This window comes from Schistocerca nitens, chromosome 4 (genome assembly GCF_023898315.1).
Source record: "Schistocerca nitens isolate TAMUIC-IGC-003100 chromosome 4, iqSchNite1.1, whole genome shotgun sequence".
Taxonomy (NCBI): Eukaryota; Metazoa; Arthropoda; class Insecta; order Orthoptera; family Acrididae; genus Schistocerca; species Schistocerca nitens.
The window spans coordinates 150,334,858-150,358,380 of record NC_064617.1 but is presented as its reverse complement, the minus strand read 5'-3'; the positions used below and the strand labels follow the sequence as shown (position 1 = coordinate 150,358,380).

General features: G+C 39.9%; 1 protein-coding gene across 1 annotated transcript in view; it reads right to left on the bottom strand.

Annotated features, from left to right (window-relative positions):
• The window catches only part of LOC126252173 (methanethiol oxidase-like), a 142,769-nt gene that overhangs the window by 76,023 nt on the left and 43,223 nt on the right, over positions 1-23,523 (bottom strand). The window contains exon 7 of the mRNA XM_049953042.1: positions 14,180-14,367. Within this exon, the coding sequence (XP_049808999.1) occupies positions 14,180-14,367 (188 nt within the window). The remainder of the gene's footprint in view (positions 1-14,179; positions 14,368-23,523) is intronic.

Below are 23,523 nucleotides of genomic sequence, written 5' to 3'. Positions count from 1 at the left end.
AACATGTGCTTGTTCTTGCCATCCACCTGGTCTTAATTTAGTTAATTTTTATGGTCTCAGTATTTCTTTTCAGTGACTTTCCCTTCTACTTTCTAAATATTTTATTTTCCAAGCTGTCTATTTTTCTCTGCCTGCTTACCTACCTACCATGTATAATGCACTTAGCTTTCCACCCTTATTGACTCTTGCATGATGTTCCTCAGTAATCTCTCTCTTCCACTTTTAAGTTCTAAAGTTTTTCAGTGCAATCTTTTTTCTCAGCCCTCCCAATAAGTCTCCCCTGACCTAGGGTCCCGTGTGACTTTTCTACAACTCTCCCCATTTTTTAAACCTCACCAGACCTTTTCCTTCATTTCTCTTCCTTTTGATTCAACCCTTTTGTGAGAAGTATCCACTGGCTCTGAAAGCTTGTGCATTTTCATATATTTTATATGTGTATTCTCCTGTCACTACTTGGGGAGTAGATTTTTATCTATTTACATTTTATTACTTATTTAAACACAGATTAATGGAAAATCGAGGATGGAATGTAATAATACAAGGGTCACTCCAAAAGAAATGCACACTATTTTTTTAAATCCATCTTTTATTCTACATGTTTGAAAGTTTTACAGAATGTAGATACATCCTTTAGGAACAATATTTTCATTTCTCCACATAATTTCCATCCCTCTCAACCGACTTATGCCATCTTGGAACTGGCACCTGTATACCTGCACAGTAAAATTCTGGACCAACCTGTTGGAGCCACTGTTCAACAGTGTGCACAAGGGAGTCTTCATCTTCAAACCTTGTTCCACAAAGAGAGTCTTTCAGTTTCCAAAAGAGAAGATAGTCACATGGAGCCAGTTCAGGACTGGAGGCGGGTGTTTCAGTGTTGTCCATCTGAGTTTTGTGATCGCTTCCATGGTTTTTGACTGACATGTGGCCGTGCATTGTCGTGCAACAGCAAAACATCCTGCGTTTGCTGATGTGGTCGAGCATGACTCAGCTGAGCTTGAAGTTTCTTCAGTGTCATCACATATGCATCAGAATTTATGGTGTTTCCACTTGGCATGATGTCCACAAGCAAGAGTCCTTCGGAAATGAAAAACACTGTAGCCATAACTTTACCAGCAGAAGATGTGGTTTTGAATTATTTTTTTCTTGGGTGAATTTGCATGATGCCTCTCCACTGATTACCTCTTCGTCTCCGGTGAAAAATTATGGAGCCATGTTTCATCACATGTCACAGTTCTTCCAAGAAATTCATCTCCACCATTCTCGTACTGCTCCAAAAGTTCGCTGCATACCGTTTTTCTTGTTTCTTTGTGAGCCACTGTCAACATCCTGGGAACCCACCTGGCACGAACCTTTTTTAATGCCAACACTTACAGTATTCTGCAAACACTTCCTTCCCCTATCCCATCGTAGCGTGACAATTTGTTAACTGTGATGCGTCTGTCAGCAGTCACCAATTCATTAACTCTCTGCACATTGTCTGGAGTGTGTGCAGTATGAGGCCTGCAACTGCGAGGACAATCCTCAATATTGCCGTGCCCCCTATCATCATGTAACCTGCTTGCCCACCAACTAACTGTACTGCGATCGACAGCAGCATCTCCATACACCTTTTTCAACCTCTTGTGGATGTTTCCCACTGTCTTGTTGTCACAGCACAGGAATTCTATGACAGCATGTTGCTTCTGATGAACGTAAAGTGTAGCAGCCATCTTGAAGACATGCTGTGATGGTGCCACTTACAGGAACAGGTTGAACTAAGTTTGGAAACAAGCAGGAAGGATGTATCTACACACTGAAAACTTTCACACATGCAAAATGAAAACTGTATTATGGAAAGGATGGTTGCCACTCACCATATAGCGGAGATGCTGAGTCACAGATAGGCACAACAAAAAGACTGTCAGAAAGTGAGCTTTCAGCCAACAAAGCCATCATCAGGAATAGACCACATGCACACACATACACACACACTCATGCAAACGCATCTCATACACACGTGACCACTGTCTCTGGCTGCTGAGTTGAGAATACAAGTAGCAGCACATCATGGGAGAAACAACCCGGTGGTGGGAGTAAGGGGGAGGCTGGGGTGGGAAGGGGGAGGGATGCCAGGGTAGGAGAAGGGGGCAGCAAAGTGCTGATTGTGGATTGTGGAAGTATACAGGTGTGAGAGAGGGTAGGGCAACTAGGTGGAGTCAGGAGGTTACACAGAGGGCGGGGGTAGCTAAAAAGGAGAGAAGTAAAAAGATTGTGGGTGTGGGTGCATTGGTGGAATAGAGGGCTGTTAGTGCTGGAATGGGAACAGTGAGGGGCTAGATGGTTGAGACCAGAAGGGTTACGGGAATACAGGATATACTGAAGGAAGAATTCCCACCTCTGAAGTTCAGAAAAGCTGTTGCTGGTGAGAAGGATCCACTTGGCACAGGCTGTGAAACAGTCACTGAAATGAAGAACGTCACATTGGGTGGTGTGCTCAGCAACAGGGTGGTCCATCTGTTTCTAGGCCACAGTTTGTCAGAGTCCATTCATGAGATAAGACTGCTTGTTGGTTATCAGACCCATGTAGAATGCAGCATGGTGGTTACAGCCTAGCTTGTAGAACACATGACTGGTTTCACAGGTAGCCCTGCCTTTGGGGATAGATGATGCTTGTGACCAGCCTGGAGTAGATGGTGGTGGGAGGATGTGTGGGACAGGTCTTGTATCTAGGTCCATTACAGGGATATGAGCCATGAGACAGGGGTTTTGGAGTAAGGGTTGTGGAGAGATGAATGAAGCAAGGGGTGGAGGTTAGGAAATTCTGAAAAGTTAACAGGGAGTGATTCAGGGTCAGTGTGGATGGATCACGGTTGGATGGGGGAGTGAAATGAGTTGGGCAGGGTTCAGTATTGGTCTTTGGTTGAGTCTGATTGGTAGGGTTGGAGGCAAAAAAGTGTTTCCACTGCAGGGACCGGGAGAAAGAGAGAAGGTCTTCAACTCCTGCATGACTGAATTTGGGAGTGGGGCAAAAAGTGAGGCCTTTGGAAAGAAGTGATACTTCTATAGAGCTAAGGTTTTTGGAGGAAAAGTTCATGTCTACCATCCCCCTTCTTCTCACTTATCTACCCACATAATTGCAACCCACATTACAACTTTTTTATTTATTTTTTTCTTTGATGTCACTGTGTCTTCACAACAATTTCAGTAGTTTTTTGCTTTTCAGTATCAGCAAACTCCTTCATATTTCATCTTGTTTTATTTCATCCATGTCACCTCCTATTTGATTTTTCCCACGTGTTTGTGCATATTTTTTCGAAATTTTCAGGTATATTTATATGTTACTTACATATTTTTACACGTTTTTATCCACCACCATGGGTCCTTGCTCCTCCCATCTGTGTCAATACAGAAAAGTTTCCTTATCCCTAGCCAGAACCCAGTACCATATACTGTTCCCGCATTTTTTTCTGGCTCATGGAATCATCTGTAAATGGCATTACCATTAAGTTACCCATCTCTGCCTACCGCCCTTCCTTCCTCAATGACCTCCAGCTGTTCAGATTCCACTAATCCTTAACTCTCACCAATATAATCCTGCAAAACCATATCAACCAGACCCAATCTCTTTGCAATACCTCCCCTCAATCTGTGAAATTCTCCTGCTATGCAATACCAAATTCTTGAATCCCATGTCACACACTGAAACTCTTGCCCTCCAGGACCTAGAGCAACATGCACAGTGCTACCTCAAAAAACTCTTCACTCTGTTCACTTCCTACTCCCACCTTGGACTACCACTATCCACCACCTCCACAACGATCTCCAGACCTCCCCAACATCCCCTTTTAGCTGACAAACCCTGTCTCACAGACCTATTACATTTACCCCCACCCTCAAGAACTCCCTCCCATCAGTACACAGAATCTAGAACATAAACAGACGCAAAACACAGTCATGAACCTTTCCTCCAATAACCTTAGCTCTGCAGAGGTATCAGTCCTTTCCAAAGGCCTCACTTTTTCTCCACTCCCAAATTCAATCATGCAGGACTTGTTAAAGACCTTCTCTCCTTCTCCAAGTCCATAAGTTGAAACAATTTTTTGCCACCAACGCTACCAAACAGACTCAACCAAAGACCAATATTGAACACTGCCTAACTCAGTTTGCTCCTCCATCCAAATTTGACCAACCAACACTATCCCCAAATCACTCCCTATTAACTTTTCTGAATTTCTTAACCTTGAACCTTGCCTCACAATCGCTTCAAAAATCCCTCATCATGCAAACTAACCTTACACACGCAGAAGTGCAATCCACCACCTAACAACTGATCTCAACCTCATAATCCTACCTGCTGATGAAGGCTCCATCACTGCTGTTTTCAAACACAAGGATTACTTAGCAGAATGACTCCACCATCTGACAGATTCGTCATCCAACAAACTGTGCCACAGTAACCCCATTCCAGAAATCCATTCCCCAAATCCTTAGGCCCATCCCATAACCTCTTCCCAAGTCCATCTCTCTCCTCACCCCTGCCACTCCCCAAACCCCTACTATATACATGCTTCCTGAAGTCCATAAACCCAATAATCCAAGTAGCCCCAATACGACCAGTTACTGTGCCTCCACTGAGGGAATCTATGCTCTCAGTCTGTTACCTGCAACCTACCCTCCTATATAACTATTTCCTCTACCGATTCTCCACAGTTCCTGTTCCTTCACCACATTGTGCCCTGCTTGTTTATATTGATGCCACCTCCCATTACACTAACATCCCTAACACCAATGGCCTTACCACTATTGAACATTACCTTTCCCAACACCCAATGCATTCCAAACCTACAACCTCCTTCCTAGTCACCACGACCAACTATAGCCTCACCCACAATTACTTCTCTTTTATCTACAAACAAAGGTATGGCTATGGGTGCCCATGTGGCACTATCCTATGCCAACTCATTCATGGGTCATCTAGAGAAGTTCTTCCTAAACACCCAGAATTCCAAACCCCTCACTTGGTTCAGATTCACTGATGACATCTTCATGATCTGTATTGACAGTGAGCACACCCTATCAACATTCCTCTAGAATCTCAATATCTTCTCCCCCACTCACTTCCCTGGTCCTACTCAACTCAACAAGCCATCTTCTTTGATGTTAACCTCCACCTCAAAGATGACTACATCAATACCTCCATACACATCAAACCAGCAATACCTTCACTTCAACTGGTGCCACCCATTCCACACCAAGAAGTCCCTTCCATACAGCCTAGCCACCTGTGACCATTGCATCTGCAACAAAAGCAGATCTCCCGCACCTCATCTCTCCAGTTACCCACCACCTCCAAATGTCTGATCATCTGGCCACAGAGGAGTATTTCCCTCATGACTCAGTCCCACCCAGGACTGGAGCAACAGAATCACATTCTCTGCCAGGGTTTCAACTACCTCTTGTCATACTCTGAAATGAGGAATCTCCTACCCACTAATATTTCTGCCCACCCACAGTGATATTCAGCCACCCACCAAATCTACACAGCATCCTCATTTATTCCTACACAACCCCTGCTACCCTCCTGCCTCACGGCTCATATCCCTGTAATAGACCTAGATGCAGGAACTGTCCCATGTATCCTCGTACCATCACCTATTCCAGTCCAGTCACAAGCATCACCTCTCTCATCAAAAGCAGGGCTACATGTGAAACCAGCCATGTGATATACAAGATAAGCTGCAACCACTGTGCTGCATTTTGTGTGACCACAACAACCAACATGCTGTCTGCCTACATGAGTGGCCACCGACAAACTGTGACCAAGAGCCACCTGGGCCACCCTGTTTCTGAGCATGGTGCCCAACATGACATTCTTCATTTCAATGACTGCTTCACAGCTGTGCTATCCAGATCCTTCCCACCAACACTAGCTTTTCTGAATTGTGCGTGTAGGAATCCCCCCCACAATACAGCCTACATTGCTGTAACCCTTCTGGCCTCAACCTTCATTATCCATTGTCCTTACCCACCTATTTCCATTCCTGTTCCCATTCCAGCACTACATGTCCCTCTATTCCACCATCATATCCAGAGTCCTTTTACTTCTTTGCTTTTAGGCTACCCCCATCCCACTCCTGCCCTCCATTTAACCGCCTGACTGCACCTAGCTGCCATACCCTCTTCTGACCTCATCCCTGTATGCTCCCACAATCAGCACTTTACCATCCACCACCCCTACCCTGCTATCCCTCCTCCTCCCCACCCCTGCCTCCTCCTTACCCCTACCACCTGAATGCCTCTTCCATCAAGCAATGTTGCTCATGGTCTGGCCTCAGCAGCCAGAGACTGTGGTCATGTGTGTGTGTGAGTTGTGTTTGCGTGAGTGGGTGTATGTTGCCTACTTCTGATGAAGGAATTGTTGGCCAAAAGCTCCCTTTCTGACAGTCTTTTTGTTGTGCCTGTCTGTGACTCAGCATCTCCGTTATATGGTGAGTAGCAACAACTCTTTTTCATAATATTGTTACATCCCATGCTGAATTTTCCATTGTTATATTAATGTTGAAGTACCCTAAATACATAAAATTGTTTGATGACAATGGTTGTATGTAATAATGCGTCACACACAACCTGAAATGCTTCTAATGGCAGCTAAATAAAATAAAATTATCTGAATTGTGTTACAGAATGCAACGTCCTAAAAATGATATCACAGCTCAAATTAGAAATATCTACTGATTAGGATGGCATGACTAGATTACTTAATGAATTAATAAACCAATAAACATGTTTAATAGACAAATCAGGGAACCAATTACAAGTCAATTTCGATGACCTCAGTGCTTGTCAAGTTACATGAATGAGTAATTCTTCTGTAGACAGACTCTGTCAAACAAATCATAGCAAGAATTCTGAAAAAGGTGATTCATAGAAACAGCAGTCATTAGTAGTTTCCTAGTTTTGTCTATGACATGGGCATCTGTAGAAATTTATCCAAATGGGAATAAGATTCTAAAAAATCACCATTGTTGATGTAGCTGAATCAGTGAGTCTGAGAATGTATACTGCCAAAAGCACTAAATTTGGCAAGGATTGCACAAATGTTTTGTACAATTAACAATTAATAGATACAGACTCAGAGTTTTCTTAGGTAGATATTTTGGTGCTAAAATGGTAAGCATATTTACTTAGTTTACGCTAAGTACATATTTCTATATTACCAATATGAATATTAATGCCACCATTTGGCTCAACATCTTATGATTAAATCCAGAGTATTCAAAGAGTCATTCACAAAAATATTTTATTCATATAAAAGTAATGTTAGGTTTGTCATCAAAAATTTAAAATGTGAAATGGAAAATATTAGAGCAATTGAGAAAATATGGTTGGGTAGCAACAAAAATAAACATGAAAAACACCAAATTAGTGCTCTTCAAAGAAGAGAAACTGAAACAAGCTTTAAAAATTCACACTATTTCCCACTGTACTCAGCTAAGCTAAATTTGTAATTTAGTATGATTCTAGACATCATTGCTAATAATGCTGAAAAATTTTGTAATAAAATTTATGCTCTTATATTGCAGATGCCTGTATTCTGAGACCTTTGATTTTACAAATTATGCAGTCCTTTTATGTGAATTAGAATCTTATGGTCTGTAGCACAATAGTTCCTAAATTATAATCTTTGTGATAGAAGATATTGTGACAACTATGCTATAAAAATGAAGGGACACTCCTAACAGTGAAACCATAAGACAATCATACAAGGATCTCAGTTGTGGAGTCCTACAGGGGGCCATGATTAGGCCATTTTTGTTTCTTGTATTTATTAACAACATGTAACAGCCACAAAATTGTAAGTTAGTGAAGTATAACAGTAATGATGACATAATTTACTAGCCAGGGCAGTTCTGAGCAATTTTTAATGCAAAACGAGAAAATTCTGATTTAAGGATAGTATTTTACCCTGAATAAACCCAGTTATATCTAAAGAAGACTTTAATTTGGAAACAACAAATCATGAGGGAGAATTGCTGGCCTGTACTTACCTCCAAAAGGCCAAATATTTTACATGCCAAAAACACCTATAAAATTATAAGGCACTATTGTAGCTACTGGACCTAGCAGTTGCTTTCTTGGGGAGGAGAGAAGAGAGGGATTGGTTGGCAACGGTTAAAATAGAAGATAAGGTCACTCAGCTCCCAGTATAAGAAGGACCCACATGTTCTGAGTATGGGAGAAGACAAAAATGAAGAGGAAGGTGCCAGAGAAATTAGTAAATGAAATATAGTATGTTAGTAAGCATTGTGACAGCTTTAGTTGAGAAAATGAGAACAGAGTGAAAAGTAAATATGGATTAAGAAAAAGAGAGGTGAGCAGCGCAGTTAAGAACTAGAAGGAAAAGGAAATGTGAATGAAAAAAAAAATTACAATATCCATGACTCTTTAAGTTATTAAGGGTAAGAAACAATGGGAATTGCTACTACTACTACTTTTACTATTACTACTTGTTCTACTCATGCACTTATCAATGTCTATCAAGAAAACAGAAATCCATTGAATGTCTTCTATGATTTTAATTGATACATGTAAGTTAACACCATAAATACTGCCTGTAATAAATCTAGTTGTTAATAGTTATAAGAGAGTTCCAAAATAAAACAAATACAGTCTTGATCAAAGTTTAAATGCCATTCAGGATAAATCCATTTTTTATTTTAATAGCTAAAATCCCTATAATTTTCAAATACTTGCAAATGTAAAACATGAAACATGTGCAGGAAGATGGAGCAAAACATAATATTGACTTATTTATTTAGGTTTTAAGTGTTAAATTTATACAGAGGAAATCTAATTTTTTGTCTCAGAACTGCCATAGTGAGAGATAATATGGAGTTACACATTCTTCCAAACATAAGGACAATGAAAAAAAATGTTGGATAAAATTCAGATAAAGAGAGCAAGTTTTTAGGTCAGGAATATGTGGTCCCTTCTTTTTTTCTTTTCATCTCTAGACACAATTTTTCAGTTAGTGTTTTCCAATTCCACATTTCATTCTGGGAAGTACAAAATACTTATCGATAGCCATCATAACATATTCAATGGACACTAAAGTCTTTCACTTAGTTGAATAAGCAGAAGTTAGAGAGGGCAAAACATGTTAATACCTAATCATTTGTTCTTTAAATCCCTCAATTGTCCCACTGGCTAACCCTTGTTGGATGGTGGAATGTTTTATCCCATAAAAATGTGATCATTCTTACAGTTTTCTACATCTACATCTTCATCTACATCTACATCTATACTCCAAAAACCTCTGTTAAGTATGTGGCAGAAGGTAGATCCCATTGCACCAGTTATTAGGGCTTTATCCCATTCTGTTTATGTATGAAGTGTGGAAGGAATGATCTATTAAATGTATGTTGTAAGTAGTTTAACCTTGTCTTTGTGATCCCTATGCAAGTAATATGTGGGATATTGTTGTATATTCCTGGATTCCTCACTTAAACTTCATTCTAGAAACTTTCTTCATATGCCTTCACTGGATAGTTTCCATCTATTGTCAAGTGTCTGCCAGTTCAGTTTTTCAGCATCTTCATGACACTGTCCCAAATTTAGGATCACTCTTGCTGATCTTCTTTGTATCCATTCATGTTCCCTGTTAGTCCTATTTGGTATGGAACCCATACATTTGAGCAATATTTTACAATGGGTTACACGAGTGTTTTGTATGTGGTCTTCTTTGCATACTGATTGCATTTCCGAAGTGGCCGCGCGGTTCTGGCGCTGCAGTCTGGAACAGCGAGACCGCTTCGGTCGCAGGTTCGAATCCTGCCTCGGGCATGGATGTGTGTGATGTCCTTAGGTTAGTTAGGTTTAACTAGTTCTAAGTTCTAGGGGACTAATGACCTCAGCAGTTGAGTCCCATAGTGCTCAGAGCCATTTGAACCATTTGAACTGATTGCATTTCCCTAGTACTCTACCAACGAACTGCAGGCTGCCAGCATTACCTACAACTGAGACTGCATGATTTTTCCATTTCATATCCTGTAACCTGTTACACCTACATTTTTGTGTGAGTTGACAGATTCCAGCTGTAATTTATTGGTATTGTAGTCATAGGATACTACATTGTTTCATTTTGTGAAATGCACAATTTTACATTTCTGAACATTTAAAGTAAAGTAAGTTGCCAATCTTTGAACCACTTTGAAATCTTATCAATATCTCACTGAGTATTTGTACCGTTTCTTCAGATAGTACTTCATTACAGATAAATGCATCATCTGTGAACAAGTCTGATGTTACTATCAATATTGTCTGCATTAATATACAATACAAACAGGCAAGAATCCCAACACACTTTCCTGGGACACACCTGAAGTTACTTCTACATTTGTCAATGACTCTTCATCTGAGATAACATGATGTGTCCTCACTACCAAGAAATCCTCAATCAAATTACAGATCTCACTTGATACCCCATATGATCACACTTTCAATAATAATTGCATGTGTGGTACGGATTCAAATGCTTTCCAGAAGTCAAGAAACACTGTATCTATGTGACTGACTTTTTCAAACAATGGAAAATCCAGAATGGAATATAACAATATTATGGAAAGGAAAGTTGCTAGTCATCATATAGTGGAGATGCTGAGTCACAGATAGGCACAACAAAAGGACTGTCACAATATATGCTTTCAGCCAAAAAGATCTTTGTTGAAAATTGGTGACAGACACACACACACACACACACACACACACACACACACACACACACATGCAAACGCCTCTGGCAGGTGAAGCCCACTGCCAACAACAGCAGCAGTGCATCATGGGAGTGGCAACTGAGTGGTGGTAAGGCGGAGGCAAGGAGGAGGGGGGATAGCAGGGTAGAGGTGGGAGACAGTGAAGTGCTGCTGGGGAGCACACAAACATGAGGTGGAGAGAGGGTAGGGCAGCTAGGTGCAGTCGGGAGGTTAGACGGAGGGCAGAGTAGAGAGGGACGAGGTAGCAAAAAAGGAGAAAAGTAAAAAGACAGTGTGTGTTGGTGGAATGAGGGCTCTGTAATGCTGGAAGGGGAACAGGGAAGGGACTAGATGGGTGAGAAAAATTACTAACAAAGGTTGAGGCCAGAAGGGTCATGGGAATGTAGAATATATTGCATGGAGAGTTCCCACCCGTGCAATTCAGAAAAGCTGACTTTTTCCATGTATTTCAGAATGGCACTGAGAGAATTGTGAGTTAGTTTTCACATGATCAATATTTTCTGAACAGATTATGGTTGGTATGGACGAGCTCATTTTTTTTAAGATATCTAAAATGGACGTGAGAGAAGTGTGCGTTGGTTTTCACATGATATTTTTGTAATCCATGCTGTTTGGCCTGGAGGAAGTAATTCTGTAGGAAATATTTGATAATTACATTGGAATTCACAGCATGTTCTAAGAGTCTACAATAAATGGACTTCAAGGATACTGGATGGTACTTTTGAGGATCACGTCTGCTGCCCTTCCTTGTATACAAAGAGAATGGCTTGTCCGTTGTAACAACACAAGTACCATAATTTCTGTCTCCAACAACACCAATTGCAAATGTTTTATAACAGATAATGTCTCTGTCATAGTAAGCCTCCAATCCCTGTAAAGGCTTGTCACTGCCTCTAACCAAAGCAACAGACAACCATGAATTGCCTGTGACAACTTCATTTGTAGTACAAGAAAACGTAATCTTACAGCCAACAAATGTAATTGGCCCTGCTAATATCTCAGTTTGAGATGTTGCATTTGGTGTCTCCTCAAAACTTAAAACAGTCTTGTAAACAGGCATTCTGCTCCTCCTAGAGGCTGTGTGCGCCGCCTTAGAGGCGTGTGACCTTGAGTGTGCGAGTGAGAGCGTTGCGTAGTGTGTGAGAGAGAGGTGCCGCGGGCCCTAGTATTACTAGGCCCGCGGCGGGCTATAATCAAACTTGTGTGAATGGGTTGCGCAACATCCGGCGGCTGATAAGGCCAGCGCTGGGGTCTGGGCGCGCTTCCTGTTTCTGCGTTAGTCGACTGCAGGCAGCAGCACGCAGCACACAGCCATGCCGTACCGCCGCAGGAGATACTCTAGGAGGAGCAGAATGCCTGTGTGCGCCGCCTTAGAGGCGGGTGTCCTTGAACGGGACTTAGCCGCTGAGCGAGGCTGCTGGGAGCCGCGGGCCCTAGTACTTGTCTTCCAACCATTGAGCACAGGTTTTTGTTAGGGATCTTCAATATATTATGATTAAAAGAGGCATTAACTCAGCTGCAAATCTGGTATAGAATCTGATAGATATTCCATCAGACTGTGGAGCTTCACTCAGTTTTAATGATTCCCGCTGTTTCTATTATGATTTCTAATATCTAATTCATTCATCTTTGCAATGGCACAAGATCAAAGTGGGTTATTACCCCTGAGTTTTCCTTTGTAAATGAGCATTTGAAAATAAGACTTAATCATTTGCTTGTGATTTGTTATGATTTGTTACTGTGAATTTCAGTTTGTGTTTCACCAACATGTGCATTGACACTGGCCTTGATGCCACTAACAGCCTTTACAAATGGCCAGAATTTCTTTTTGTGAAATTTGGCTTTTGTGAAAGATCTTTCAATAATACTCTACTATTGTACCGTAGCCATTGAGGGCTTCATGCATTGCCCTCTTGACACCCAAATGTATTTCATTCAGCACCCCTCTATCTACAGCCCTATACTTTGTTTTCCACACATTATAAAGTGGAGATGCTGAGTCACAGATGTGTCTTTAGAAGTTTATTTACTGTAACTATTTTAGTTGCCCTCTGTATTTTGGTAATCATTGTTGCTACAGCTGCCTCATAGTTGATGAGACAAGTTTCAATGTGAAGATCCTCAAAGAGCTCAGGTCTATTTGTTGCCATTATATCTAATATATTTTCACCATGAGTGGGATTACAAATCATCTGTTGCAAGTAGTTTTGAGAGAAAGAACTTAGTAATGTTCTGTGGGACATCTTGTCACGTTCACAACCAACAGAATCATAAATATCCCATTTAATTCTTGGTGATACAATTCTCCTGCACTGATCACAGTATAATTGGTGAACATATGTGCTAGTGATTTGAGGATTTTAGTTACATCAGAAGGTGAGTCTGGTGACTGATGGAAGGATCCAATTATAATTTTACTTCATCTTCTTTGAACCTTGCCCAAACAATCTCACGTGTAGCTTCAATTTCTGTCTTGGTAGGTCTGAGTTTCATGTTTACTGTGAGAAATACACCACTGTCATTCCACATTAGTCTGTCCCTTCAATATATATGCTTAAATTTTCCCCAAAAATCTTACTGCTGTCAGCTTCAAGTTTTCATCATCTTCCTATACCTAGTATTATGTGAGCTTCATTGCAGCTCAGGAGCACTTCAAGCCCTGACACTTTGTTGCAAATGCTTCAGATGTATTTGGTGTAGTTGTGACAACTTTGATCATTATTCAATTTGAAACAGAAGTTGATTGCAACAACACCGCGGTTTCAGACCAGTAAATTTTACCTTGCCATGCAGACTATAATCTGCAAAAAGCTTAGCAGTCGAGAGAAGACAATGAGGTGTGGTTTAATGAACCACTATAAATACTAATGTTAATGGTAAGTAATTATATTGTGTTTAAGGTGACAGGGTGTTCGGCCACGGCCCAAGGCACGTATCTCTGCATAATGCTTCCTCTCCTAATGTTGGAAACCTCCTCAGAGGAGATGAAACATTAGAAAGAAACATGCTTTAATAAAATGTTGGTACTATTATACTACTGACAATGCATGGCTGTGTATACAGCTCTAATCTGCGAAGAGTCACTTAGTCATGGGGATTATACAAAATTTATTGCTGTCATGTATCACTTTTAATCTTGGAAATCCATTTATTTTATTGCGCACACACACACAAACACACACACAATCAATACGAAATATGAGCAATTTGAAAATATAACCTATAAAATGCATATATAAAGCACTAAAAAGTATTTGTTCCCTGCTAATTTCAAATTTACAATAACATATTCCTGAAATCAATAAAATAATGATAATAATAATAATAATGATGATAATGATAGTAATAGTAGTAATAATAATAAAAGCAATGACTTGCAGACAAACAGAATCATGAAAACAGTTGGGGAGCAAAGTGCAACTAACCGTTAATTCAGAATCTTCGGTTACTTTAACAGGTCCACCTTTCACAATACTGCCTCCCAGGAATATTTGTCCAACAAGCTTTGGATGAGCTGCATTTGTAATGTCAAACTGACGTATGTCTCCATGAAGCCAGTTACAGAAGTACAAGTAATGGTCATCTAATGATATAATGATGTCAGTCACCAGACCTAAAATTTTTAAAGTGACATTTAAGACAGTTATAAGTTCCTTTAAATCTGTTGGAAGTGATTTAAAAAATGTTATTCTCAACACAAAAATTCAAAATGAATGTTTATATTAATGAGCACCTTCGAAACTTCTGAAACAATAGCAAAAGTTAGGCTAGGACAGTGACAAAAATGCTGAGATCAACAGAGCATTAAGATCTCCTTGGACAGTTATTTTTATCAGAAGAAAGTAAACGTTATTAACAACTACTTTTGTGCATTTAACCATTAACCTGAATCTAGTTTAGAAGTCCCAGAATCACTGTTGTAAAATGCTTTATTCTTTCACCCTGAGGGAAATTACATACTGCTGCAGATTTTTCCAAATATTTACTCTTTTGTTACATCTACATCTACATGGTTACTCTGCAATTCACACTTAAGTGCCTGGCAGGGGGTTCATCAAACCATTTTCATACTACTTCTCTACCATTCCACTCTCGAATGGCGCGTGGGAAAAAGGAACACCTAAATCTTTCTGTTCGAGCTCTGATCGTTCTTATTTTATTACGATGATCATTTCTCCCTACATAGCTGGGTGTCAACAAAATATTTTCACATTCGGTAGAGAAAGTTGGGGATTGAAATTTCATAAAAAGATCTTGCCGCAAAAGAAACCTCCTTTGTTTCAGTGACTGCCACCCCAAATCATGTATCATATCAGTGACACTCTCACCCCTATTGTGCAATAACACCAAACGAGCTGCCCTTCTTTCCACTTTTTTGATGTCCTCCGTCAATTCTACATGGTAAGGATCCCACACCATGCAGCAGTATTCCAGCAGAGGATGGACAAGTATAATGTAGGCTGTCTCTTTAGTGGGTTTGTTGCATCTTCTAAGTGTTCTGCTAACAAAGCGCAATCTTAGTTTCACCTTCCCCACAATATTATCTATGTGGTCTTTGCAATTTAAGTTGCTCATAATTGTAATTCCTAGGTATTTAGTCAAATTGACAGCCCTTAGATTTGTGCACCCCCCTCCATGAACCATGGACCTTGCCGTTGGTGGGGAGGCTTGCGTGCCTCAGCGATACAGATAGCCGTACCGTAGGTACAACCACAACGGAGGGGTATCTGTTGAGAGGCCAGACAAACGTGTGGTTCCTGAAAAGGGGCAGCAGCCTTTTCAGTAGTTGCAAGGGCAACAGTCTGGATGATTGACTGATCTGGCCTTGTAACAATAACCAAAACGGCCTTGCTGTGCTGGTACTGCGAACGGCTGAAAGCAAGGGGAAACTACGGCCGTAATTTTTCCCGAGGGCATGCAGCTTTACTGTATGATTAAATGATGATGGCGTCCTCTTGGGTAAAATATTCCGGAGGTAAAATAGTCCCCCATTCGGATCTCCGGGCGGGGACTACTCAAGAGGATGTCGTTTTCAGGAGAAAGATAACTGGCGTTCTACGGATCGGAGCGTGGAATGTCAGGTCCCTTAATCGGGCAGGCAGGTTAGAAAATTTGAAAAGGGAAATGGATAGGTTAAAGTTAGATATAGTGGGAATTAGTGAAGTTCGGTGGCGGGAGGAACAAGACTTCTGGTCAGGTGACTACAGGGTTATAAACACAAAGTCAAATAGGGGTAATGCAGGAGTAGGTTTAATAATGAATAGGAAAATAGGAACGCGAGAAAGCTACTACAAACAGCTTAGTGAATGCATTATTGTGGCCAAGATAGATACGAAGCCCACACCTACTACAGTAGTACAAGTTTATATGCCAACTAGCTCTGCAGATGACGAAGAAATTGAAGAAATGTGTGATGAAATAAAAGAAATTATTCAGATAGTGAAGGGAGATGAAAATTTAATAGTCATGGGTGACTGGAATTCGAGTGTAGGAAAAGGGAGAGAAGGAAACGTAGTAGGTGAATATGGATTGGGGCTAAGAAATGAAAGAGGAAGCCGCCTGGTAGAATTTTGCACAGAGCACAACTTAATCATAGCTAACACTTGGTTTAAGAATCATGAAAGAAGGTTGTATGCATGGAAGAACCCTGGAGATACTAAAAGGTATCAGATAGATTATATAATGGTAAGACAGAGATTTAGGAACCAGGTTTTAAATTGTAAGACATTTCCAGGGGCAGATGTGAACTCTGACCACAATCTATTGGTTATGACCTGTAGATTAAAACTGAAGAAACTGCAAAAAGGTGGGAATTTAAGGAGATGGGACCTGGATAAACTGAAAGAACCAGAGGTTGTACAGAGTTTCAGGGAGAGCATAAGGGAACAATTGACAGGAATGGGGGAAAGAAATACAGTAGAAGAGGAATGGGTAGCTTTGAGGGATGAAGTAGTGAAGGCAGCAGAGGATCAAGTAGGTAAAAAGACGAGGGCTAGTAGAAATCCTTGGGTAACAGAAGAAATATTGAATTTAATTGATGAAAGGAGAAAATATAAAAATGCAGTAAATGAAGCAGGCAAAAAGGAATACAAACGTCTCAAAAATGAGATCGACAGGAAGTGCAAAATGGCTAAGCAGGGATGGCTAGAGGACAAATGTAAGGATGTAGAGGCTTATCTCACTAGGGGTAAGATAGATACTGCCTACAGGAAAATTAAAGAGACCTTTGGAGATAAGAGAACCACTTGTATGAACATCAAGAGCTCAGATGGAAACCCAGTTCCAAGCAAAGAAGGGAAAGCAGAAAGGTGGAAGGAGTATACAGAGGGTCTATACAAGGGCGATGTACTTGAGGATAATATTATGGAAATGGAAGAGGATGTAGATGAAGATGAAATGGGAGATACGATACTGCGTGAAGAGTTTGACAGAGCACTAAAAGACCTGAGTCGAAACAAGGCACCCGGAGTAGACAACATTCCATTGGAACTACTGACGGCCTTGGGAGAGCCAGTCCTGACAAAACTCTACCATCTGGTGAGCAAGATGTATGAAACAGGCGAAATACCCTCAGACTTCAAGAAGAATATAATAATTCCAATCCCAAAGAAAGCAGGTGTTGACAGATGTGAGAATTACCGAACAATCAGTTTAATAAGTCACAGCTGCAGAATACTAACACGAATTCTTTACAGACGAATGGAAAAACTAGTAGAAGCCAACCTCGGGGAAGATCAGTTTGGATTCCATAGAAATACTGGAACACGTGAGGCAATACTGACCTTACAACTTATCTTAGAAGAAAGATTAAGGAAAGGCAAACCTACGTTTCTAGCATTTGTAGATTTAGAGAAAGCTTTTGACAATGTTGACTGGAATACTCTCTTTCAAATTCTAAAGGTGGCAGAGGTAAAATACAGGGAGCGAAAGTTTATTTACAATTTGTACAGAAACCAGATGGCAGTTATAAGAATCGAGGGACATGAAAGGGAAGCAGTGGTTGGGAAGGGAGTAAGACAGGGTTGTAGCCTCTCCCCGATGTCATTCAATCTGTATATTGAGCAAGCAGTAAAGGAAACAAAAGAAAAATTTGGAATAGGTATTAAAATCCATGGAGAAGAAATAAAAACCTTGAGGTTCGCCGATGACATTGTAATTCTGTCAGAGACAGCAAAGGACTTGGAAGAGCAGTTGAACAGAATGGATGGTGTCTTGAAGGGAGGATATTAGATGAACATCAACAAAAGCAAAACGAGGATAATGGAATGTAGTCGAATTAAGTCGGGTGATGTTGAGGGTATTAGATTAGGAAATGAGACACTTAAAGTAGTAAAGGAGTTTTGCTATTTGGGGAGCAAAATAACTGATGATGGTAGAAGTAGAGAGGATATAAAATGTAGACTGGCAATGGCAAGGAAAGCGTTTCTGAAGAAGAGAAATTTGTTAACATCGAATATAGATTTAAGTGTCAGGAAGTCATTTCTGAAAGTATTTGTATGGAGTGTAGCCATGTATGGAAGTGAAACATGGACGATAACTAGTTTGGACAGGAAGAGACTAGAAGCTTTCGAAATGTGGTGCTACAGAAGAATGCTGAAGATTAGATGGGTAGATCACATAACTAATGAGGAGGTACTGAATAGGATTGGGGAGAAGAGGAGTTTGTGGCACAACTTGACCAGAAGAAGGGATCGGTTGGTAGGACATGTTCTGAGGCATCAAGGGATCACCAATTTAGTATTGGAGGGCAGCGTGGAGGGTAAAAATCGTAGGGGGAGACCAAGAGATGAATACACTAAGCAGATTCAGAAGGATGTAGGTTGCAGTGGGTACTGGGAGATGAAGAAGCTTGGACAGGATAGAGTAGCATGGAGAGCTGCATCAAACCAGTCTCAGGACTGAAGACCACAACAACAACAACAACAGATTTGTGCAATTTATCGTACACCCAAATTTTATCAGATTTCTTTTAGTGGATGACCTCGCACTTTTCTTTGTTTAGTGCCAATTGCCACTTTTCACACCATACAGAAATTCTCTCTAGATCATTTTGTAATTGGATTTGATCATCTGATGATTTTACTAGATGGTAAATTACAGCAACATCTGCAAACAATCTAAGGGGGCAGCTCAGATTATCACCTGGATCATTTATGTAAATCAGAAACAGCAGAGGGCCTATTACACTACACAATGCCAGATATCACTTCTGTTCTACTTGATGATTTACTGTCTATCACTATGAACTGTGACCTCTCTGAGAGGAAATCACAAATCCAGTCACACAACTGAGATGATACTCCACATGCATGCAATTTGATTAATAGTCACTTGTGAGGAATGGTATCAAAAGCCTTCTGGAAATCTAGGAATACGGAATCGATCTGAGATCCCTTGTCGACAGCACTCATTTCTTCATGGGAATAAAGAGATAGCTGTGTTGCACAAGAATGATATTTTATGAAATCATGTTGGTTATGTATCAATAAGTCAAATTCTTCAAGGTGATTCGTAATGTTCGAGTACAGTATATGCTCCAAAATCCTGCTGCAAATTGAGGTCAGTGATATGATTCTGTAATTCAATGGGTTACTCCTATCTCCTTTCTTGAATATTGGTGTGACCTGTGCTACTTTCCAGTCTTTAGGAACAGACCTCTCGTCAAGTAAGCAGTTGTATGTGATTGCTAATAAAGGTGCTATTGCGTCTGCATACTCTGAAAGTGTGCTATTATTCTAGGTAATGGAAAGATAACTACCTCATCTGATTATAACGGTGAAAACAATGTAATAGAAGCAGAATAATAGAAAGCAAAGATAAGCTGAGAATATTATGGCAATCTGTAATATTTCTGTGCACAGGTAATTTTTTTCCCTATCTGTCTCTCATGAGCTGCTCACTGGTAGAAGATTTGTAATACAATAACATAGTAACTGTTCCCATGATCAATGGATAGAATGCTTAACCATTTGCTGTCAAGAGAGATTGAGAAAAGGAATAAATATTCTGTCACAGTTACATAATGTTGAGAATGTTGAAAATGAATACTACTATTAATTAAGCCCAAATATCCATAGTATGTCTTGCTTGGTATACAACAGATAATATAAAGATATTAAAATTATTTTGATGTCGGATATGTTGTCACTTTCTCTAACTTTTATGTCAACTATGACTAGATCTTGTGAAGGACATCATTTTTGCGTGTATTACCTTTTGTCTACATTTCACTAATTAGGATTTGCACTTATTATTCATGAAATATAACCAATTTCAGTTATGTAAAACTAAAAATGTGTGATTGTAATAGACCTGCACCCATTGCTGCCCACCCCAGCTAAAATGGGCACCTGCCTTACAGATGCCTATCCTGATCATGATCCACGAATAAGCTCCCTCTTTTACCTCCACGTGTAGTTAAGTTTGGCCCATTACTTAATTACTGTGACTATAATCAAGTACTGACAGAAATTAGGAACAGGTGTGGATATTGAGTTTTGTAGACAGCCTTGAATAAACAGATATTGAATAAATCTCTCTGTTACAGATACAAGAAGCTCACTTAATCATTTAATGGATGGAACAGAAATTTGTGGCAAAGCATGATTAAACTGTTCAACACTTACAGGTTACTGGACTGGCACAAATTGCTTTGTCAAGAGGCGAAAATCTCACACAACAATTGTTGTAATACATGAGAAAATGAAAACAAACAAAAGGGATTCTGTAATATGATGCTACAATAGCACCATAATGCTTAGACATTACTTCAGCCCCAGCATCAAATAGTTTATGATCTGGTTGTAGTCGCACATTCAAGCTATCATTGTAATATTGTAATATTCACAAGGAGTGAACTATAAGATCCTTGAAAAGTCTGTTCAGTGAAAACTGGCAGCCTTACCTAAAATTATGAGCCTGCAGCATTCAGACACAAAAGCTGTCAGCCTGGAGGCTGACTGTATCTATCACTTGAATGCTTATTGATTTATTCATGGCACTTCAAATAAAGAGCCATTTCCACTTTGGGGGCTATTCAAAATCTCAACTCACAAAGAAAGTCTAAAGGCTAAAGTGCACTACTTTTTAGAGCCTGCCTAACATGTTTAGCAGCATTTCTCGAAGGTACGCTCTGACTCATTAAGTTGCCTGGCACTAGTGCCACATACACAGCCATTTTCATGCTGCATGTGTAAGTGTTTGAAATCATACAAAGACTTCAATATAATGGAAATCACCATCTTGATGATAACTGGTAAAGTTGCAATGCAACTAGGTACAAAATCACAAAAATCATGGAAAAATACCTCTAGATCGATGTAGCTTTATTATCTGTAATCCTTCTTTTGGCTACCCTCACATCACACATAAAATAAATAAGGAAATTGGTACACTCATTAATTATTAATTCTAATTTTAATAACCAACAGCCTCAGTTGCAATGCTTACCGAGAATTTACCTAGGTTTCAGTCGGGATAACCCAACCTTCTTCAGAATAAAAGTAACTACCGTTTGTCCATAGTGGACATTGTTAAGCTAAAACTACAAATCCATAAATTATCGTCAGACTGTAAAAACTTATCTGAAACTGACTCAGCCCAATTTCACGACTGTACTGGAACTGACCATAGCGTCATGAGGCCCGCCTATGCGGACAAAATACCTTGCGCCTGTGCATAAACTGTGTGATAGTTACTTGTTGGGACAAGACGCAAACCTAACTCCTGACCTTGATTTTACTAGTAAAGTGAAATAAAAGGTATAGCTGAGGAAAAGTGCGTTTATGTTATCCTGTGCAGAACAAACTTAGATCAACTGTCTTAATAGTTATGAAGTATTCGTTGGTCCTGATATGAGAGAGACACAATGTGCTTACAAGGTATGGCCTATCTAGGAAAATTTTGTGCTTAAGCACGAAGTTTAATCACCTAAAAAGTACTTAGGAGTGGGAAGGATAATATAAAGCCAACATCGTTATTATTATGACTAGGTCTAGAAATTTTTGAGACATAAATGTTAAGCACTTGCTTAGCTGTGGTTACAATGCATTAACATCCTATTGACTAAGTACACAATTGGCCATGATTGAACTTATGAACAAGTCTATATCTAATCTGTAACATCTGGCAATACAGGCCATATAAAATAGATGGTCATTATTCAAGATTAGAATATTTGACCTGAAATGGTCTAGATTCAAGTCAAAAACTAGTGCCTGATTGGGCTTCTTGACGAAGTTATGGTTATGAGTTACAGAAAACATTAAAGTAGGGGATAATGTGGCGGCAATGGGGTCCTGAATTTGTCTTCATTGAGGTGATCCACACACATAGTGTAAAAACTGTGTGTGGAACACTGCCATCATAATTCAGGCCTGGTGACCACTGCCATTGAACTTAGGGAGTGACAGCGGAATTATGTTTAAAGCTAAAAAACAAAAATTGTCAACCGATATTCGGTATGCCCATTCTAGACTTAAGAACGGTTTCAACATTTGATTTAATTAGTGGATAATAACTTCATCGGTCAATAACATGTACGTCTAGTAACCGGAATGATGATCACCAAGTCACTACCCCATTACAGAATGGTGCTACCACATAATCCTTCAATATGGCCGATTGTGGTCAATACTATGTGTATATGATAGCAGAGAGCCATCACCTAGTCATACACAACTTTTATTAACATAATTAATGGCACTGATATCCATATAAGTATCATGAGAGGGTAACATCACCTTGCCACAATCTACTGGATACGAAGTTTAGGTTCAGACTAGCCGGATCAGTTTGAATTGATCTTACTCAATGATGTTTAAAGGTGTCCTTGGAGTGTTGCTCACCAAATGACATCATAATTTAACCATCTTCCTGTCATCCTCCCATAGTTTAGACTAGTTCTTTAAGTACATATTGACCTCTGTTGGTCAATAGTTTTAAGTGTGTTGACTGGAGTGATGTTCACCAAGTCACACTTAAGCTTTAAACATAATTCCGCTGTCATTCCCTAAGTTCAATGGCAGTGGTCACCAGGCCCTAATTATGATGGCAGTGTTCCACACACAGTTTTTACAGTATGCATGTGGATCACCTCGATGAAGGCAAATTCAGTACCCCATTGCCACCACACTATCCCCTACTTTAGTGTTTCCTGTAACTCATATGCCGGCCATGGTGGTCTCGCGGTTCTAGGTGCTCAGTCCGGAACCGCGCGACTGCTACGGTCGCAGGTTCGAATCCTGCCTCGGGCATGGATGTTTGTGGTGTCCTTAGGTTAGTTAGGTTTAAGTAGTTCTAAGTTCTAGGGGACTGTGACCATAGATGTTAAGTCCCATAGTGCTCAGAGCCATTTGAACTATTTTTTTTTTTTTTTTTTTTTTTGTAACTCATAATCACAACTTCGTCAATAAGCTCAATAAGGCATGTGCATTAGTTTTTGACTTGAATCTAGACCATTTCAGGTCAAATATCCTAATCTTGAATAATGACCGTCTATTTTATATGGCCTGTATTGTCGGATGTTACAGATTAGATATAGACTTGTTCATAAGTTCAATCATGATCATTTGTGTGTTAAGTCGATAGGATGTTAATGCATTGTAACCATAGCTAAGCAAGTGCTTAACATTTACATCTCAAAAATTTCTAAGCCTAGTCATAATAATGACAATGTTAGCTTTATATTATTATTCCCACTCCTAAGTTCTTTTTAGGTGATTAAACTTCATGCTTAAGCACAAAATTTTTCTAGACAGGCCATACCTTG